This window comes from Saimiri boliviensis, chromosome 7, assembly GCF_048565385.1.
Source record: "Saimiri boliviensis isolate mSaiBol1 chromosome 7, mSaiBol1.pri, whole genome shotgun sequence".
In the NCBI taxonomy this organism is placed as follows: domain Eukaryota; kingdom Metazoa; phylum Chordata; class Mammalia; order Primates; family Cebidae; genus Saimiri; species Saimiri boliviensis.
This window is the reverse complement of record NC_133455.1, coordinates 77,378,857-77,400,602: the sequence shown is the minus strand read 5'-3', so window position 1 is coordinate 77,400,602 and position 21,746 is coordinate 77,378,857. Positions and strand designations below refer to the sequence as shown.

Genomic DNA, 21,746 nt, shown 5'->3' with positions numbered 1-21,746 from the left:
CTGGAAGGCAGAATCAACCAAACTTGATGACAGAATGGAAATGGAAAGATGAGAAAGGGGGAGGAGTAGACGATGTCACCTACATGTCTAGGTTGGACAGGCAGATATTCATGTGATTAGCTCCTATAGTCTCAGGAGGAGAAGGAGACGCATCATAGAAAGATAATGAGTTTTATTCATGATATGCTGAATTTGAGGTGACTGTGAATATACAAATGGAGAATTTGGAGCCAGATTAAAACTCCAGGCACTGAAAGATTGTATCTAGTGCCTTAGTCCCAGCAATTATACTAAAAACAATAATAAACCATACAATAGAGGAAGCTGTAGGGACCCACTTGGAACCCCAGAGTGGGTAAATGACTATTTTAAGCTGAAGACATTTGAGATTCAGCAGATGCAGAAAGGAGCCTTTTCAAAGCTTCTCTTATCTCAGTAAAAGCAGCAACTTCTGGGAAGTAAGGCTAATGATGCAGTTCAGGACATGCTGTTCCAAAATATGGCAACTTGGTATTTGGGAAGACAGTAGAAGCAGGAAGGTCACTCTCCAAGATCTTCTCTCAGCTTGCTTTTCAGAAACAGCTCGTAAAAGAACTGACCTTCCCCTGAAGTAGGTTTTTGACCCTCATTCTAGAGATGACCTCCCTATATGCAGAGGAAAGTTATGTCCTTATCTCTAAGGACACAAGGATATAGAGAAAAATCAGAAGAAACAGACTTTGCTAAGTTCCACCCAGTTTATTAATCAACCATCCCCTTTTGTCCAGTCATTTGAAACTTATTTATAATAAAACTTAATATATATAAATAAGTTTGTAATATGTAAGTGTGTATGTTTACGTAAGTTTCATCTGTTTTAAATATGTTTATATGTTTTATTATATAAGTTTTTAATATATAACATATAAATACATTTTAATAATACATTCTTTAATAAAATTATTTTAAATAAAATTTTATGCTGTTCTCTTGTTAATCTGTCTTTTGTGATAGGAGTCTCAGCCATGAACCTAGCAAGGGGTGAGGGAAAAAAATCTCCTCTCCCCTCCACTGCAATAAATCCCCTACAGTGGGGAAAACGTGTCTTTTTTCATCTGTCATATGTTCACGACTGAGATCCCCATAACACAAGACATTAAAAAGAGAAAAGCATACAAATTTACTTTAAATTTTATGTAACATAGAAACCTTCATAGGGAAATAAAGACGTGAAGAAATGGGCGAACCTGTGTACTTTTTAGGCTAGATTTGATGAAGAGGTGGATGTTCATGGAGAGCTATGATGGGATAAAGAAAGTATGATCTAATGGTACTAAATTGGAAGAAACATAGCAAGTCCTGTTTCTTCAGCTTCTTCTCTGTGTTCCTGTGTTTCCAGAGAGAAGGAGATCCTTTTCCTCCAGGTGTAGAGCAGATACCTCTAGAATGAGGGTCTTATGACCTGCTTCCGGGGCAGGTCAGAGAATGAATGACCTGTCAACTGGGAAGAAGTGCAGGAGGAGAGTGAGTGAGACTTTCCTGCTTCTGCTGCCTTCTCAAATGTCAAGGTGCCATATTTTGGGGTAGCATGTCATAAACCTCGTCACCCATGTCAGGGGCAGTTTCATGGCTATGAAGAAGACAGGCCACTCAAACCTGCGTAAGAATTACCCCCAATTCTCTTTTCTTCTGTTTGTTCTCCCGAAAACCTATTTGTCTTTCCTAAACAAACCAACTTGTCCTTTCCATAGATGTCTTTTCTTCCCCATCCCTTTCCCCTTATAAGTTAGGTATATAAGCCCCAAATTCTAACCATCCTTTTCAGTTACTCATCACTGAGCACTCCTACATGTGTGAACATTGCCTACATAAATAAACTATTTTCTCTTACTAATGTCTTTTTTCAGTTTAATTTGCAGGCTCCCACTGAAATAACAAAAGATGGTAGAGGAAAAAGTTCATCCTTCCCTACAAAGGCCAAGAACATTTTGGTTTTCCTAATAGTGACCACTTTGTTACTTTTAGAATGTATTACCAAATATGTAGTCAAAAACATGTATTTATAAAGTTTATATAGGTATTTCTATTATAATGTGAGTTTATAGAAATGTATACTGATTTTTTTCTGCCCCTGCTTGGCACACGACAGACATGGGTGCAGGCAGACTGGCTGTTGGTAATCCAGTCCTGGGAGACGATCAGAAGGCAGTAGTCAATCCTACTTTCTTCTCTACAGCTTCCCATATGCTAAAGATTTACAGATCTGCCCACAGCAAATGTACTCAGGCTTATGCACTAACATAAGCCCATGGAAAACAAACAGAAAGGGACAGTTCATATGTTTCTGAATAGATCCAGTTCAATAGTCTCATTCAATCTGAGACTGCTGAACAACAACTGTTGTTGTTCTACATACATTTAAAGTCGGAGCACATGTGTCACTGGTTCTTTTTCTTACTTGACAGATTCCTTGAATTTCCGTGTCTGCCTGTCCTTTAGATAAACAGTACAAGTTTCCCATGTGCCAGTATTTCTCAAATGATTTACATCAGAATCACCTGGAAGACTTGTTAAGCTAGATTGTTGGGTTCCATACCAGGGATTCTGAATTAACAGGCTTGCAATGGGGCCAAATAGTTAACTTTTCCAACAAGTTTACTAACAAGTTTGCTAAGTTCCCCCAGTTTATTACCATGAGACCATACCTTTTTGTCCAATCATTTAACACTTTTTAAATAGTTTTATTTTTATGTAATAAGTTTTATTGTTTCAATAAATATGTAATATATTCTTTAATATAATAAAACTTACGTTAAATAAAATTTTATGAGGTTCTTTTGCTAATCTGCCTTTTGTTATCTTGCTGGTGGGTATGGTCTGAAGAATCGAAATCTGATTTGCCTATTTTCCACAGTCAAAGCAATTAAAAGAATTGTTACAATTACCCAGTTATGTGAAGAGATTTTTTTTAATACTCTAAGGTAGAGATAAGGAGAACATATTAAAATAAGATATTTTAATTATAAATGCATGACTGGGGAGGGGGTATTGGTTTTGAATAAAATATGAGGTTATTTGCCATGACACTCCACTGTGTTTTGGTTTTGGAAAGATGAACCTAAAAATATTTACAGGCAAGCATAAAAAGCCCCTCTAATTTGATTCAAAATACAGTTGATGACAAAAAGGACAATGCAACTAATTCTGCATTTCAACATATTCTAGACAGCTGCCATATCTACTGGTGTAGAGCAACACTGATCCTTTGAGAGAATAAAAAGCAATTTGAGTTTATAGTTCTTAGCTAAGAAGCTGTCTTCAGTTGTTTGATTTCTGAACTTGTTCAAACCACATGCACTACTCTAAGCAAAAGATGATTTTTCTATTCAGTAAACAAGTTTCACTGGATATTTTACTGAAGTTGCTATTATCTGGAAAAAAAAATTCCTGATAGTAGTGATTTAAAATGGCAGAAGAGCAGGGGAAATAAATCGTGTTAAAAGAGAAGTTAATATGACAAGTCTTGGAAACACGTTAGTAATATTATAATCTTTTAAAAAAAGATACTTTCCAGTTGAACAGAATTTAGAATTTCTGTACAACTTTAGCACGACCCAGACAGCTCCCAACTTAAAAACAAGTTCTAGCTAAAAACCTCACTGAAAAGTAATTGCTTTAGAATTTGGAACAATTTCCAAATGACAGGATTGTACTTAAAACAATCCATCTAAGGTTGCCAAGGGATTGTTTTAATTTCAGATCCACAGAAGCCTTTAAAAAATGCGATGGCTGAGGTTATCAGAGCTTTGCTTGAAAAAGGTCTGGAAAAAATATTTTGTGGTGTAAACTTTCTATATATTGTAATGTTAAAGAAAGTACCTAATGGGACTGCATTGCTTCAGTACTGCTGTGTTGTTTTGGGCAAATCATTTAAAAACCTCCCAACTGTCCTCAACAGTAAAGTGGTATTGTTGCTTAAGAGCACTGGAAACAATGTATGTAAATTCATTCATCACCCACAGTGCAGAGTGCTGCCACTGTGCTTATCACCTGTTTATTAATCACCTATTCTGTACCAAGAAAATATTAGGAATTTGCATGTCATTCCATTAATTATTAACATAATCCAGTGAGGTAAGTATTGTTATCCTGGTTCTTATAAGCAAAGAATAGAAAAAGGAAATGGTTTATAATTTCAATTAATCTCTAAGGAAAAAACAGATTTAACTAGAGAAGAGTGATAACCCCAGCCCAACATCAGTTAAAACATACTTACAAGTATTATCTCACCGATCTTTGCAGCTATTCTGTGAGATAAGGATAACTATTTTTTTCTACAATTCCCATATCAATTACAAAACAGTAGTTTCAGTGCAGGACAATGTGGACAGTGCAGGACAATGTGGACAGTGCAGGACATTTCCAAATGTTTCTAAATTAAGTGTTTATCATCTAGGGAATGACTGCATTTCATGGATGTAAAATTTGCTAATACTCTGTGCTCAATAATTTGATATAAATTTCTTGGTTCATAAGGAAACTGTTACTTATAAGTAAATGGTTTTGTTTACTGAAGAGAAATACATCTGTCCCTGAGCCCCAATAAATCAGGAAGTTCAATCAGTACATTCCTGCATACGAAATTGGAATCCAAACTATCTCTGAAGCAAAACAAGTTGGTGTTAACTGTTGTAACTTCATATCCTGGTTATGATATGTATCAGGATATCAGTTTAGTGTGAAGGAGAGACCCACATGACCAATCTAGATATTGACTGAAGTTAGCTGAGCCTTATCAGATACCATAGGTTAGGCAAGTTCTGCTTAAAGACAACACAGATTTTAAGGGATTACATGAGAAAGATCTTAAAGGAAATAGACGGAATAAAAACAACCGGTGATTCAAACAGAATAGTTTTTCTTCGCCGAATGGAATTTTTTAAACGAATTAATTGCCCACTGAACCCTATTACTTGTTAAGGATTAGGCAGTGCTGGAAATACAAAGATGAATAACAATGTTCTTTCCCTGCAGGATTTCACTGTCTAATGGGAAGATGTATGTAAAGTACTAATTAGAATACAAGGAAACTAGCACCATAATGGAGGCATGACACTCTAGCTGTGGGAGGGATGAGTCTTGGAAAGGCATCATTTGTCTTTTTTCTGGACCGATTTTCTAAGGAGCATTTGCTTCCTACTTAAAACTCAAAATGCCTCTGGGGTGTGTGTGTGTGTGTGTGTGTGTGTGTGCGCGCGCGCGCATGCGCGGATGTTTTACTTTTTTGTTCCTATATACCGTTTACCCAGCTTTCCTAATGTTAACATCAAACTAAGAAAGTATCATTGGTATTACAATGATATTGGAGATACATCGCAGTTGTATCTCCATTGCCTAAGATCTGTGAGAGATCCTCAGTCTTTTTTGGCTTTCAGGATCTTGACATTTCTGACCATATCTGGTATGTGATCAGGTACTTTCTGGAACATCCTCCATTTGGGTTTGACCCATATTTTCCCAAGAGCATACTGATGTGTAGGATTTGGGGGAAGAATATCTGTATCAGAGGTTACTAACGACTAGTGATGTTTACCCTGGTCACTCGGTTAAGGTGATTTCAGCCAAGTTTTTTCACTGTGATGTATTGTTTCACCTTTTATAGTTAATAAATATTTTGAGAGGATACATGATGTTTTTACTGAAGAAATTATCCATAGCTGCTGCGTCCTGTTTTTGAGACAGAGTCTTCCTCTGTTGCCCAGGCTGGAGTGCAGTGGCATGATCTCGGCTCACTGCAACCTCCACCTCCTGGGTTCAAGCAATTCTCCTACCTCAGCCTCTCGGGTAGCTAGGACTACAGACAAGCATTACCATGCCCAGCTATTTTTTATTTATTTATTTTTTATTTTCCGTAGAGACAGGCTTTCACCATGTTGGTCTGGCTGGTCTTGAACTCCTAACTTCAAATAATCCACCTGCCTCAGCCTTGGTGCTGGGATTACAGGCATGAGCCACTGCCCCCACCGCCCCCTCCCCTTTTTACGTCTTATTAATGGCATAGTGTTATTTAATAGTCAAAACTATAGTATTATAGACCTAGAAATGAGATTATGTTGATATACAGAGCATGTAAATGTAAGGTCTATATATCCATCTTCTAAATGAATATTTCATTAGTCTTCAAACCCACATTTTCCAAGAGAAAAAGGACACAGGAGAAACTGAAGGATATCTATTGATGTCTAACAAACACATTGAGGGTCTCTCAATATCTGAACAATGCCCCATTTGAATTTAGTAACACAGATACTCTCAGAACCTATGAGTACAATAGGTGTGAAAAACAAATATTTTTAGGAGGATGACCACCCCCATTTTAATCAGAAATTTCATTTCCATCTTTTACTATAGAAATATTTGAAAGAGAAGAACAGACACAGAATTCCTGTTTTTCTACCGTTTGCAGGGCAAAGTTTGCTAGCAAAGCAAATGACATATCAATACTTTCTCATTACAGGTAATAAGTTATGGGAAAATAGTAGAACAACTTCTTGTAGAACACTGGTTCACAAATCTTGCTAATGTTACCAGATTTAATAATGCTAAATATCCTATTTGAGAAAAAATTTAGAAGCCTACCAAAAATACTAACAATTTTCCCCTGGGGAATCCTTGACTCCCAATTCTTCTTCAGAGAATTGGCTGCTGCTTCAACACTTGGGCCACTCTCCTTCCCAAACACTGAGAAGAACCAGGGCCTGTATTCCCTGTTGAACTCAGAGCAAGCTGTTTCATGCATAACTGCGTAAGTAACACCGAATTCTGGCAAATTCAATGGTAGGTAAACATGAACAGGATACACGTTCTATTGCAAAGTTTCCCCTCCCCCTGCAAAGCCAATATTTAAGAAATGTTAATCTTGATGAAGTATTCAGTTTTTAAGACATGTTTTCTATTTTAACATATGATCACCAAAAATGTTTTCTCATTGCAAAAACGTATTCATTTTTACTTTAGCATCTAATTGAGCTGCTATGTTCTATTTAAGTTTCTTTAGTTTTGTAAGTGCCCTTAGATAATTTTGCAAGTGTTCTGAATTAAGAAAATTCAAGTACGACTGCATTTAAGTGTCTAGATAGCAAACAGGGGAAGCTTTGAAAAGATACTTTTGTTGCTACGTTGGAGGAAAATGCTTATATAAATTCATTTAACAATTAAGAACTAAGTAAAACAGTCGCTGTTTCTTTTCCTTTTAGGCTAGTCAATTGAAGCAGCCGGAGTGGAGAAAGAACAAAGAAATCTGTATCTTGTTGTGATCAATTAGTCGTAAATACCACTGCACTCGACCAGCCTGTGATGTCTTAAAGAGATCTTTTTTCTTCTTCTGGTTTCGAAATAAGGTTTGCTCCATAGATAATAAGACATCTAGTGGTAATAAACAGAAAAGTAATTCGACAAATACCTAGGGAAAAACTTATAATAATTCTTGTGCAAACCGTATGGGCTTATTTTTAAGCCCTGAAATCAAAGCCTCTTACACCCAGTGACCGCTGGCTTCACCACGGGACTTAGAACCGTCCCATCTTGATTGCACCTGTCTTCCCCTTTCCCCTACAGCTCCCGAAGTTTCCCTTCTGGAGGGTGAAGGCAGCATTCCTCCGAGGGTGGATTCTTCAGCGCTTTTCCCGGCTGCCCGGCTCCACGTGACAGCCCCTAACACCTGTACCGCCTCCAGCTCACAGCGCCCCCATCCCCTCCGCCAGGTAGCGACCCGGTCGGGCTTCCCCTCCCCCAGGAGGTCACGATCCCGGTGCGAGTCTCGCTCGGGCCGGCAGGGGAGGGGCTGAGCAACGGCCACCGCAGCAGCCGGAGCCCCGGCAGCCTGATTATCACATGACTCAACGGCGGCGGTAGCCGTGGCAGCAGCCGAGGCGGCTCCGCGGGCTTGGCGGGTGGGCTCAGTTCCGCGCACGCCGGAGCCGAGCGCAGGGGGGTGGGGAAGGGACCTGCTGCCGCCGCAGCCGCCTGGGCGCTCCCGGAGCCTGCGGCGACTCCCCCGGCCGTTCCGCTCCATGCCGGTCCGTTGCGGAAGTATAGCGGGGGGAGGCGGCGGCCGCCGCGGTACGGAGCACGAGAGGCCGGGGCTCGGCCCCCTGCAGCACTAGGCTCCGGGAGCCGCGCGCGGCGCGTCCCAGCGGCCCGGCTCCCCGTGCGCCCGGCGCCCACCGCAGCCTGCATGCCCCGCGCTGCGCCTCGCCCGGCCCCCGCCGCCTCCTGCTCGCACCGCTGCAGCCGGGAGCCGGAGTAATATGCTCACTCGAGTGAAATCTGCCGTGGCCAATTTCATGGGCGGCATCATGGCTGGCAGCTCAGGCTCCGAGCACGGCGGCGGCGGCTGCGGAGGCTCGGACCTGCCCCTGCGTTTCCCCTACGGGCGGCCAGAGTTCCTGGGGCTGTCTCAGGACGAGGTGGAGTGCAGCGCCGACCACATCGCCCGCCCCATCCTCATCCTCAAGGAGACTCGGCGGCTGCCCTGGGCCACTGGCTACGCAGAGTGAGTGCAGCGACACCGGCGGCGCCCCTGCTCTCCTCGCGGCCCTTCCCCGCACGGTTCCAGCCCTCTCCTCTCCCTGCCTCTCGGCCCCAGGGCTCTCCACTAGCTGCCGGCGTCCAGGCCTCGGCGGGGAGCTCTTTACTTACACTGGCCATTTCCCTCTTATCCCTACTCCCCTCTTCCCCCAACCCAAGGACGCGGCGTCTCCATCCCCGATATGGGTGGTGGAGGGGTGGGTGGCAGCGCTGGACCGTGGGAAAGCTAAGGTGAGACCGGTCTGTGAATCTGGGGGCTGTGTCAGTTTCGGGGGGAAAAAACCGGCAGAAAAGCTCCGCCGAAGTTTGAAACACATTAGGAAAATCTGCTATCTGTACCACCACGCTCCCAAAATATCGTTGCGCCCCCGCGTGATGAAGAGTTTGTGGGGTGGCGGCTTGGAGGAGATGTCACTGCGCCTGGGAGCTTGTGTCCGATCCCAGGAGGTGGCCGCGTCCGAGTGCTGGTTGTACGTTTCCGAAGGTCTCAGTTTCTCTGACTTTAGCTCGCGAGTTCCTTCGCTTCTCCTTCAGCAGGTAGTAAAATGCTGCGCGTTCCGCTAATGCTAATACTGTTTCCCTCAGCCCTTGGGGAGGGGGAAACTTATTCCCACTGTCTAATACAGCATTTTGGTAATCCGCTTTGGCGATTAAGCTTGCTTTTCAGAAACCGACTGAGTTAGGTTGATGACCTGGAGTGGAACCCGGAAAGGAGAGGAGGAGGATTGTATTGCTCTCCCTCCCTTCCCACCCTCTCCCTTCCCTCCTCCCCACTCCATGGCCACTTTTCCATTGACTATTAATAACCGTCTTATGAATGGTAAGATAAGTAACGTCTTCCCTTCCATCTACTATCTCAGCTTTAGGAAACTAGAAAACTAGAAAGGGGACATCTAGAATAGAATTCGGGGTTATTAATGAACCGGAGGGGGTTCAAAGTGCACGCAAAACCTGGTGCCTGGCACACCTGTGCCTTTGCCTTTAACCCCATCCGCTTGGTAATTTTGGCCCTCCCCTACCCGTGCACGGCCTCGCTCGTTGATTGGTTCCTCCGGAAACCAATCAGCTTTTCCAACGCCTGGGGCGCCTGGATGCTGACCCTGTTCTGTTGGCCCGGATACCCCGGGGCAGGCTTGGTTCGCGGCGCCGCGGGTTCCGGTGGGAGAGACGGCTTGGAAGCCGCTCTGCTTAAGGTATCTCTGTTTCTCCTTTCCTTCTCCCATCATCCTATAAACGCACTTCTCCATGGGCTGAAATAGAAAACATGTATAAATGGGGCCAGACGATTGGAGTGTGAAAGTCGAGAGGCAGAGATGCGCCTGATGGAAGATCTGACCGTATAAATTAACACATCAGAAAAGACAAGCACTGAAGAGAACGTTGTGGGTGGGAAAGGTACAAAATAACATTGTAACTTCCAAGGGAAAGCCAAAGCGAAAATAAACACCTGTGTAAGGAAAGACCTAAAGGCGGAAAAAGTGCCTGCCAAACATACCAAATACTGTTTCTTGACTGAAATAAAAACGTTGTTTAAAAGTCCATTTGGACCCTTTACAAGACAGAAAGCAACCTGGAGGCATATCCTGTCCTATAATTATGTAGATGGGGGCCTTTAATGCCTACCAAACACCTGACTGCCAAACGCCAGAGATCTGTCCCCACTCCAGTGAGTTTCCCTGAGCGAGGCACCTGTCAGAGGGTGAGGGAAAAAAAGCAGGCAATGGTGAGCAAGTTATGAGAGTTAGGAAAGAAGATAATGAAACACTGAAGGTGGAAACCGTTTGGACATAGTGAAAGGAAAGCCTCAGATAAGCATGAAGGAAAGGAAAGAATTTCAGAATGTTTGCATGGCTGTGGTAGGCACAGAACGCAATGAGACAAGCAGGAGAGTCCTTCCAGGGCTCCCCCATCCTCTCTGGACCTCCGTTTTCTTATCCCTAAAAAGTTTATTTTTTCCTAGAATAAAACATGAGAGATACTCAACTTGAAGGTTAGGAAGGCCATTGTAAAATGCTACAATGTTAAAGTTAGTGGCAAAGTAGTATATGTGAGATAATTCAAGCAAAGACCTATTTTTTTTTTTTTAAGTCAGCTTCTCTTCGCCAGCACTCTCTCACTCGATAGGAGTAATGAGGGTTCAATGTTTGGGTGATATTTGCCTTTCAGACTTCTTTGGATGCCCCCATAACCACATACCATGCATTTCTTTTTTCTTCTCGAAAGAGACTCATACTAAGCATATTACTCTAGTATTTTTTTTTTTTTTTTTTTTTTTTTTGAGACGGAGTTTCGCTCTTGTTACCCAGGCTGGAGTGCAATGGCGCGATCTCGGCTCACTGCAACCTCCGCCTCCTGGGGTCAGGCAGTTCTCCTGCCTCAGCCTCCTGAGTAGCTGGGATTACAGGCACGTGCCACCATGCCCAGCTAATTTTTTGCAGTTTTAGTAGAGACGGGGTTTCACCATGTTGACCAGGATGGTCTCGATCTCTCGACCTCGTGATCCACCCGCCTCGGCCTCCCAAAGTGCTGGGATTACAGGCTTGAGCCACCGCGCCCGGCTTACTCTAGTATTTTAACAAAACACTATGTCATTGACAGTATTCATAAGTCAACACAAAATTACCTCATTCTTCTTAAATATATACTATTAGCAGTAGCTAACATAGTTAATGCTTACTCTTTGGTGCTTATGTTTTATATCATCTGATTCTCACAACAGCCCTCTGAGGTAGGCACTATCATTTCCATGTTATAGTTGGAAATACAGAGGCACTGAGTGATGAAGCAACTTGCCCCCAAGGTCATACCACTTCAGTGAAGCTTGTGTGTGAACCCAGCAGTCTGACTCCAAAGCTCACAACACCAAACTTGTTCTCTGGCCAGTGGGTTAAATTATGATGCATTCATCTGTACACAGTGATTGAGTTGATGTTGACTGACTCTTTGAGATGGTAGAATAATCTTTTGACACTTACTGTTAATCCCTTTCAAGAAGAGAGACAGAGAGACTCTATAGGCTATAGAACTAGAGAATTAGCTGTAAGCAATCCCCTGCTAGACTTAAGGATGCAGAAACTGGAGATGCTTGTTAATTTCAGTACTCATTGGTATTGTCCTAGATTCCTGGCATTTTAAAAGCTTCCTATTAGAGCTGAAAAGTTTAGCCACTTGGTTAAGGGGTATTTGCAAGATTGTAAAGCCCTGTATAAAATCTTTCTAAAAACATGCATTAGCAAGTTTTAAGTTTGGCTTTGAAATCAGTGACTGAGCCTGTCTGATCTGCTCATTTGATAAAGTCCTTGGGGAGCCACAGTCTGACCCAGAGACCATGGGGCAGCTACTTCCTTTCTCTTAAATACCACCCAAGTGGAGGTTGGTTCGTTTTAGTAATGCGTTAGGAACCCATTGGTCTCTTTTTACCTGTTTGTGCAATTTTTATCCTACTGATGAACAGTTGGTCTTAAAGATGCCAGCAGATAGGGAATTTGTTCCTGAAACTACAGCAGTAGAGAATGCCAAAGAACGTGCTGTGGTTTTGAGCAACAGTATTCTGTTTGTTAACACATGATATTCAGGTTTTTTTTAAATCAGTGATATATTTCTTTACTTGTACAGAAAGAATACATAATATAGCTAATTTTACTTAGGTATAGCTATAACCATAAAATTATTTTTTTCCTATTTCTTATAAAAGTACCCCGGACATAAATATGAACAAAAACCTACTTTGAGAGCATCAGTTAAAGGTACACCATACACGTGTATGTCTCAGAGTTCAAAATTATGAAATTTTTGATGAAATAACCTTATTTAAATCCAGCAAACAGCCTACAGTATTTGGATTTGTTTTGGATTCAGCAGGCTGTTTGTCTCCTAAATCATTGGCACTAATTGCTTATTACCAATAAATGACATTAGTTGGCTGGGCGGTGGTGATGACAGAAAACCCACTGTTTCTTTCTTGGCCCAAAGCTCAGAAATCCCTTGAGCTTTCTCTTTCCCTTCAAACCCTCCTGGCACACCTGCCCCTCTTACTGATATGTCTTTGCAGAACTCCTGCTCGGAAACTTCCTGTTTGACTTTTGCAACTGAAAAAAACTTGAGGTTCTCTATTCTTATTGTGTAAGGACGAAAAGAACTGGGTGAGGCTATTTGCAGATGGTTAGAAGTCCAGAGTAGCCTGAGATATGTCAGCTACCTTTCTGGTAACTTGCAAAAGATATTAATTTCCTATTTTAAGGCAAACAGTTAAGCATTCCTTCATGTTTCAGATGTAACATTATAAAGAAATCATCCCACCCTAGGTGGAGTGCCTGGGATGTCTCTTTTCTTAGGAAACTACATCAGCTTCTTTCAAGGACTGGTGATGCTTCAGGCAAACTTAACTATGCAGGGGGTTGTTGACTGTATGTTTCAGTCCCAGTTTAGGTAGATATCACCATCTCTGGTATGACCCCACTATACAGTGCTTTTAATTAAGGTTACAGCAGTACTACTTGAAAATTTAAAACTGCACACTGGAATTGTTTTCTAAAAACACGTACTGTTCAAGAAAGTTATTTTTAATTCTCAATGTTTGGTAGAAGTAAACTCTGGTGCCTTTATAGTTCTATGATTTGCCTAACTTAAAGGGAGGATTGATTAGCTTGTCCTCTTGAATTTATACTATGGTTCAGGAAACAATCAGTCATCTGCTTCCATTGTTTCTCTCAATTGATGAAATCATTGCACTCCTACTATGTGTTCAGCATTGGTCCCATGCTGGGTTCATAATATAGTAAGACATAGTCATTATCCTCAAGAAAATTGTATAGCATAATCTTTCCCCCTTTTGTACCTTTCTTTGAAATTAAAGTGAAATGGGCTATTAAGGTTCAAAGGGACCAACAGCACCAGGAATTTGGATTTTAATGTCTTAATGCTGCTGGGCAATTTTGAATCTCAGTATTTGGAGCCTTTAAGTCACATTAGGGAAGCAAACTTATTTTTTCCAACCAGCTTGTGATTAGCTTTGTGCCTGAAGGCCCAAGACCTTACTGCTGTTGAAAGAGAGAGAGAGAGAGAGAGAGAGACAGACAGACAGACAGAGACAGACAGAGAGGTGGGGGCAGGGGGGAGAAGGGGAGAGGGGGAAAGGGAGAAGGAGAGGGAAGAAGAAGAAAGAAGAGAAGGAAATATATGTATATTCTGACACTTGTTACAATGCTAGGGAAGACTTTACTTAGGTCTGTTGCAATATAGGACAACAATCCAGTTTAACTCCCAATACTGCATCCACAGCCAAAAAGCAGAGTGTGAGGGGTCAGTGGAATGGAAAGTTACTCAGCAGAGACATTAAACTGACCTAGCAGGATTCTTGCTGAAAACAGACCTGAGACTTAGGCATCAAAGGTGGGGAATGAGGAACTTGAGCAGATATCAAATTTGGGGGATTCTTGCTTACCTGACTTTTCAGGATTCTTGCTTAGAGAACAGGATTGGGACCAATGTTCTCTAGAGAAGAGAGACCTGACTAAAGTTTGGTGGAAGAGAGAATCTTTGTCATCCTTGCAGATAGGGGGAGAAGGGGAAAAGAGTGAGTGACACTGCATTTATTTAACCATGCTTTTCATTCTGATTTATCTGCATTACTTCTGTGACCTTCCATAATTGACTGTGTTTCCTACTGACCATATAGGGAGAGCAGATGCCCTTAATTATGATGCAAAAGAATCAGGATTGAACCTAATTGTATAGTGTAATGTTATGACAAAGAGTTGAGGAGCCTTTCCCATGTTGTGTGTGTGTGTTTGTGTGTGTGTGTGTGTGTGTGTGTGCGCTTAAGATAAATGGTTTTCACTAGCTTTCCAATTTGATACTGCAGTCAATACTTTGCAAATTATTAGCTTAAGAACGGTACAGCATTTTATTTGTTTGGCTTATCTCCTATATACCAAATAGTGATGGCAACATCCCTATTTATACTTTATTAAAGGCATTAAAAATTGCGAAATGCGATAGTCATTTGTTGAGCTAGTCCTGTGTGCGGGTTCTGTACTAACCATTTTACATGTAAGGATTTAATGAGATGAATGCAACATAGGTAAGTGATTTGTTCAAAGTCACAAAGCTTTTTAAATGGCAAATCTTGGATTCCTATCTGGTTCATATCCAGCAAACTACCTTTGGTGGTTTTTTATTGTTTCTAATGAAATACTTAAAACATTTTTAACCATAAAATACTCATTATAGGTAATTCAGATAATATAGACTCAAAAAAGGTATGAAGAACAGAGTGAAAATTGTTTGTAAATTCATTAGCCACTGTTAATATTTTAGATTAGGTCTTTCAGATTTTCGATACAGGTTCTTTTTTTAAAAATAAAAGACAGTCATATGTTTATATGTCTTTTAACAAGTCTTCCTCAGTTAAGAATATACGTTGGACTCCAAACGTATATTCTTTTTCTCTCTTTTTTTTTTTTTTTTTGAGACGGAATCTTGCTCTGTCACCCAGGCTGGAGTACAGTGGCATGATCTCAGCTCACTGCAACCTCTGCCTCCCGGGTTCAAGCAATTCTCCTTCCTCAGCCTCCCAAGTAGCTGGGACTACAGGCGCATGCCACCACACCTGACTAATTTCTTTTGTATTTTAGTAGAGATGGGGTTTCACCGTGTTATCCAAGCTGGTCTGGAACTCCTGAGCTCAGGCAGTCTGCCTGCCTCGGCCTCCCAAAGCGCTGGGAATACATGCATAGCCACCGCGCCCAGACCAACATATATTCTTATATGTTGACTGCCTATTATTCCATTGAAGGGCTTCTCATTTGTGAATCTCCCATTGAACATTTAGATTTACTTTTAGGCTTTTATTAAAAGATATTTAAAAATAAATATCAATTTATGGGTTTTTTTTTTCCAGTTAATCCATTTGTTTCCTTATGATTAATTTCTAGACATGAAAAGCTTTGTTAGAAGCTATGCACATTCACAATTGTGATACATATCAGATTGGTTTTATCAATTCACACTGCAGTGAGCCGTGTGTACTACTTTAGTATTAAGCTTTTAGTTTTTGTCAATGATCTGATAGATGAAATATACTTCATTGTAATCTGTGTTTGATGATTGAAGAAAATGAATAAACAGATGTATATACTTATGTCATATTAGCCATTTAAATCTTTTTATGATTTTCCTGTTTATATTCATTTTTCTGTTAAGATAATGTTTCATATTTGTAAGAGCTCTTTATATTTTAAGGCTGTTCACCCTTGGCCTATTATGTTGTAATATTTTTTTCTAACGTGTTCATTCTTTAACTTTTTTTTTTCTTTGCAATGCAAAATTTAGTATTTGGGAGGTCATACCTAATCTCCTCTATGGCTTCTATTTCGTATCAGGCTTAGAACATTTAAAGTTCTGTAATAACCATCCTACTCCTTAATCTACTTACTATTCTTGGTTGCAAGTCATAGAAATGCCTTTGAGTTAACTTTGGGGTAGGGTAGAAGATACCAACTGTTTTTACAAAACCCAAGTATAGAAATAACTTGAGTGGCTCAAGCCTGTAATCCCAGCACTTTGGGAGGCTGAGGTGGGTGGATCACGAGGTCGAGAGATCGAGACCATCCTGGTCAACATGGTGAAACCCCGTCTCTACTAAAGATACAAAAAATTAGCTGGGCATGGTGGCACGTGCCTGTAATCCCAGCTACTCAGGAGGCTGAGGCAGGAGAATTGCCTGAACCCAGGAGGCGGAGGTTGCGGTGAGCCGAGATCGCGCCATTGCACTCCAGCCTGGGTAACAAGAGTGAAACTCCGTCTCAAAAAAAAAAAAAAAAAAAAAAAAAAAAAAGAAATAACTTGAATTTTACAAGGGACTGGAACCGTGAACTAAAAAGCCGTCCAGGAACAAAGTAGCCATTCTTTCAATCCTTTGCAATGGCACAGGTAACCTCCATGCCACCAACAAGCAACCAGACCACATCAACTGTGGCCTCAGTTAATTCTGAATTTGGGGGAGAGAAACTCCAGTTGGTTCAGTTTGTGTCAGATGTCCACCTTTGACATAGGTGATCATAAATATGGCTGTCAGGGCCCACCCCTGAGAATGGGCAGTTCTTTAGAAAAGGAGGTGGTGTGGTAGTTAGGGGCTGGGCAGATAGTTCAGAAGATTCTACTACCATAGATAACTCAGTCAACAAATATTTGAATACCTTATTTGTTTCAGGCACTTATTAGAAGACAGATGAGATGACCAAATAGACAAATGTGTCAACAGAGAAATAGTGTTTGTGTCTGAATGTGCCTGCTGCCCCACCTTGCAGCCCTTGGGCAGCTGTCTATGCTAGGAATTCATAACTGCCCCAAAGATGCCATAGAAGGGATAAAGACTCAGGCAAGCTTTGGAACTAAATGTGGCTTGAAGGTTTGTCCCAACAAACGTGTACTACACGTTAGTATAAGATGATGTAGCTCTTCAGCCACAGGGGTATAAACCTGGCTAGTATGATACAGCAGAGCCCTGCTCATTGTTGTTTTTTGAGATAGTCTTGTTCTGTCGCCCAGGTTGGAGTTCAGTGGCACAATCTTGGCTCGGTACAACATCTGCCTCCCTAGTTCCAGCGATTCTCATGCCCCAGCCTCTCAAGTCGCTGTGACTACAGGCACACGCCATCAAATCTGGCTAATTTTTGTACTTTTAGTAGGGATGGGTTTTTGCCATGTTGCCCAGGCTGGTCTCGAACTCCTGGCCTCAAGTTGTCCACCCACCTTGGCCTCCCAAAGTGCTGGACTTGCAGGTGTGAGCCACTGTGCCCTACCTGCTCACTCTAATTTTTATTTCTTTTCCTCATCGCATTTATCTAGACAGGTAAGGTAATGAGAGATGTATTTGATGAATGGATGTTTATTTTATAAAACAAAAGTTCAACTTCCATAGTTTCCCTTTTTTTAAATTAGTCTAAGATATTTACCATTTTCCCTTCATTAGACATGGTTTTAATTTGATATTTATTTATATTATTATATAATAATACGATCTATTCATCTATTTATATTTTATAATATATAATATATAATAAATTTTACATTAATAGTACATTATAAATATTACATTATAAATTGTAATATGTGCAGGCTTACTGAGTGCATTTTATTTTTTTGAGACACCGTCGAGTCTTGCTCTGTCACCCAGGCTGGAGTGTAGTAGCGTAATCTTGGTTCAGTACAGCCTCTGCCTTCCAGGTTCAAGCAATTCTTGTGCCTCTACCTCCCTGGTAGCTGGGACCACAGGTACGCGCCACCAAACCTGGCTGATTTTTATATTTTTAGTAGAGACAGGTTTTTGCATGTTGGCCAGGCTGCTCTTGAACTCCTGGGCTCAAGCAGTCCACCCACCTTTGTCTCCCAAAGTGCTGGGAGTACAGGCGTGAGCCACCACACCTGGCTAATTGCATGTCTTGAACCAGTTGAAGTCTTGTGTTTTATAGTCTGCTACTTGTATCATTATCAAATGTCATCTTTGGTTTCCCTGAGTACATATTAGAAGCTTACAAAAAAACAATGTATTCTGTTTTTTCAGAATATTCTGCATAAAATTCTGTGCTAGCCATTTGGCTGTGAGAAACACTTAGAAAAAAATAAGACCAGCAGATGATAATCTGGAACGTGGTAAATTTGCATCTCCTTATGCACTTGTATTATGTCACTATTCAGCTATGTTCATGCAAGCGTGGCTGAAGGACTAACGTCAAAATTCAGAAACTGAGTTCTGTAAGAAATTCACTCCAAATGCTGAGCATGACAGTGTTTATGTTCCAGAAGACAATGGCAGCACTGAAAACTTGGCTATGTGGGTGATTCTTACAAGGGGCTTCCATCCCTCTGTGTGAGTCCTGGGATTTGTTCCTTGGATAGGTATACCACCAGTCACCTTTTTGACCTGTGAGTTGGTGAACTGCCCACAGTTGTCAAGCTGGCCACTGCCCCACTGAATCCTACTTTGGGCCTCAGTTTCTTCTTAGAAAATGGGGTCATTGAACTGCATTGGTAATTCCCAGAATTTTTATTTTGTAACCTTTTATCGTTTCAGAAATACTGACAAGACTGACATGAGGTTATTAACTTTTTATTTTGCTAAGCGTGGACATAATCGAATCTGTCATCTACCATCACCAGTGTTTCAGGAAATAAAGGATTTTTAAAACCAGAAGCATAGAGGCATATAATCTCAGCAAAAGAACAGTGTTTAAATCAAATATTTTTTAGGCTGGGAGAGGTGGCTCACACCTGTAATCCCAGCACATTGGGAGGCTGAGGTAGGAGGATCACCTGCGGTCAGGAGTTTGAGACCTGCCTGACCAACATGGAGAAACCCCTGTCTCTACTAAAAATACAAAATTAGCCGGGCATGGTGGCGCACACCTGTAGTCCCAGCTACTCGGGAGGCTGAGGCAGGAGAATTGCTTGAACCTGGAAGGTGGAGGTTGCAGTGAGCCAGGATGAAACCATTGCACTCCAGCCTAGGCCACAATAGTGAAACTCTGTCTCAAAAAAACAGACAAAAACAAATGCTTTTAGTTTTATGAAAATGCTATGATACTGTTTCTATTTTTCTAATTTTTTGTGGCCCCATAAAACCATGTATTTTACCTGCCCTGGAGGATTGCCAATGCCCTTTCCTGTTCCAAACTCTGAGTTCCTGGGGTTACGTCAGGAAGAGGTTTTTCACAGTGGGGCCTGCTGCCTCCTTTATTGTGATTATAACTCGAAATTGTTTTCCCCCAGCACTTTATTATGAAAATTCTAAAACATGCAGAAAAGTCAAAACCATTGTAGACTTAACACCCATATGCCCACCATCTAGATTCTGTGATTGACATTTCGTTAGATTTGCTTTGTCATTTACATGCCTGTGCACCCATTTCTCTGTTCATCCATCAGTCCATTCTTGAGTTATTTCTAAGTGTGTGTTTCCTTTGGTGTAGTGGCCTTAATTTATGCTATTAAGTTCTTTTCCATAGAAAATTAAAAAATTAGTTTGAATGACTTTGACATCCTCAGTTGAGAAAAGCACTAGCAGTTGGGTCCCTAAGCATGGGAGGGGCCGCCTCAGACGTGAGTTTTGTAACATTGGCCCCCTGCAAAGGCTCATTCAGTTGATAAGCTTCCCATAACTTAGCATCCACATAGTTGAGCTTCACATGAGGTCAGATTTAAAAGTATCACTTTGCTATGCTCCCACTTAATTAGGAAATCTGTCTAAAACTTGAGTCACTCCTCTTTTCAGTCGGCAGCCAGGCAGGTGAATGCTATCTGATGAGTACTCTTGAATAAAGACTTCAGAATGTGTTACCTGAAAAGTGCTCGTGCTGAATCAAGACGTCACTGTGTTTTCCATACTTCGAAGTAGATGTTGTCCACTAGACGGCTTAGGGAAAGCAAAGTACCCACTCAGCTCCTCTTTTTCTGGTGTGGTCAGATTAGCTGGGCCCTCTGGAACATGAATCCTTAGTGCTTACGTTGTTACACTAGTTCTGACTTCATTTTCTCTAAATGGCTGCAAAATTTAACTGCCTAGCTGTATTTTCTTTCTGTGAACTTTATGCTCTCATATTTAGGAGAAAGAGTAAGAGAATACCAACTTACATCCCTATGGCTCTGGTTGATCATTAAGGCCCTGCTTTGGAATGCTTAAATGTAAGCATCTGTTATCTATATTCAATAAAAGAGGGAAATGAACCCCAGAGAGAAATCAAGTTACTTTAGAATCACAGGCCATCCCATGACTCTGGTAACCATTCATTACTGAATCATTAAACCTGGCCATTCATTGTGTGAAATTATTAAAAAAAAAAAAAAAAAAAAAAAAAGAACATCCTATCCCCATAAACAAAATGCCGCATAAGGGAATTAAAAGCATTTTGTTACTCAAAGGAAACTAATTTCCAAGAGGCTTTACATTGAATAAAGACATGATGGCACATCAGGTTTTTTATAAAAGGATGTGTTTAAGAGTACTTTAAAATAGTTCTATTGGTGTAGTAGTCTCAAAATTATACTTCCTTAGTATGTGTGTATTTCTAAGTGTAACAGTCCAAACCTTGTCAAAATTACTGTGTTTTTGGACTACAATTGCTATTTTAAAATATTTTAATGTTTTTGGAAAGCTCATACGTTTTAAAAACCAATCTACATTTTAGTGATGTTTCTTTTTTCTAAAGTTAATAAATACAGCATGTGTTTTAACATTAGTAGCTACTTAGAAGTAAGGAAATGTACTTAGGAATTCTGAGTAATGGGGCGCAAACCGTGAAGTTTTATGTGAGTCACCTTTAAAACTTAATTTGGGAGATGTGTTACCTAAGTTTTTCTTTACTTAAGCAGAGTCAGGTTGTTTGTTTGCTTGTTTGTTTTAGAGGTGGTGTCTCACTGTGTTGCTCTGGCTGGAGTGCGGTAGCTGTTCACAGGCATGCTCATGTCACCCTGTGGGCGCGAGTGATCTTCCCACCTGAGCCTCCCAGGTAGCTGGGATTGCAAGTGGGCACCACCACGCGTGCTTCAGAGTTAAGTTTTAATGGGAATTTTGCAAGTGAGTGAATTTCGGGGCCAACAAGCATGGTAGCATTCAGTGTAGCATGTCTTTGTCCTTGGCAGTGTGGGCTCTTGTGTGGCCATCTGGGGTGTATGCACTTGCATCCCTGGTTTTCACAAGCCAGGCAGAATGGAGCCTTGCTGGATGCATGGTGTAATTAATCATCCCAGGGATGTGGGCACACAGAAAGATAAATTGCCTGCCCAGCTGAGAGGACCAAAGTGGTTTGTGTGCTCTACTGTCCTTTCAGGGAGTTGACAAATAGACATTGAAGCTATTAAAAAAGGGTGCCTCGCTGGGCACAGTGGCTCATGCCTGTAATCCCAGCGCTTTGGGAGGCCATGGTGGGCAGATCACGAGGTCAGGCATTTGAGACCAGCCTGACCAACATGGTGAAACCCCGTGTCTACTGAAAATACAAAAATTAGCTGGGCGTGTTGGTGTGCACCCGTAATCCCAGCTACTCAGGAGGCTGAGGCAGGAGAATCGCTTGAACCCAGGAGGCGGAGGTTGCAGTGAGCCGAGATTGTGCCACTGCACTCTAGCCTGAGGGACAAGAGTGAGACTCTGTCTCAAAAAATGAAAATATAAAATGGTGCTT

The 21,746-nt window shown here is 41.4% G+C and overlaps 1 protein-coding gene across 3 annotated transcripts in view; it reads left to right on the top strand.

The window, feature by feature from the left end:
* The first annotated feature begins 7,869 nt into the window (after positions 1–7,869).
* Positions 7,870–21,746, top strand: part of PPM1H (protein phosphatase, Mg2+/Mn2+ dependent 1H) — a 307,365-nt gene continuing 293,488 nt past the window's right edge. For 2 of the 3 annotated variants that reach the window (XM_074402830.1, XM_074402831.1), the window contains exon 1: positions 7,882–8,533. In XM_074402830.1, the coding sequence (XP_074258931.1) occupies positions 8,289–8,533 (245 nt within the window). In that variant the 5' untranslated portion in view covers positions 7,882–8,288. Of the gene's footprint in view, positions 8,534–21,746 lie in introns of all 3 variants that reach the window. The other variant, XM_003926516.4, reaches the window with a different exon arrangement.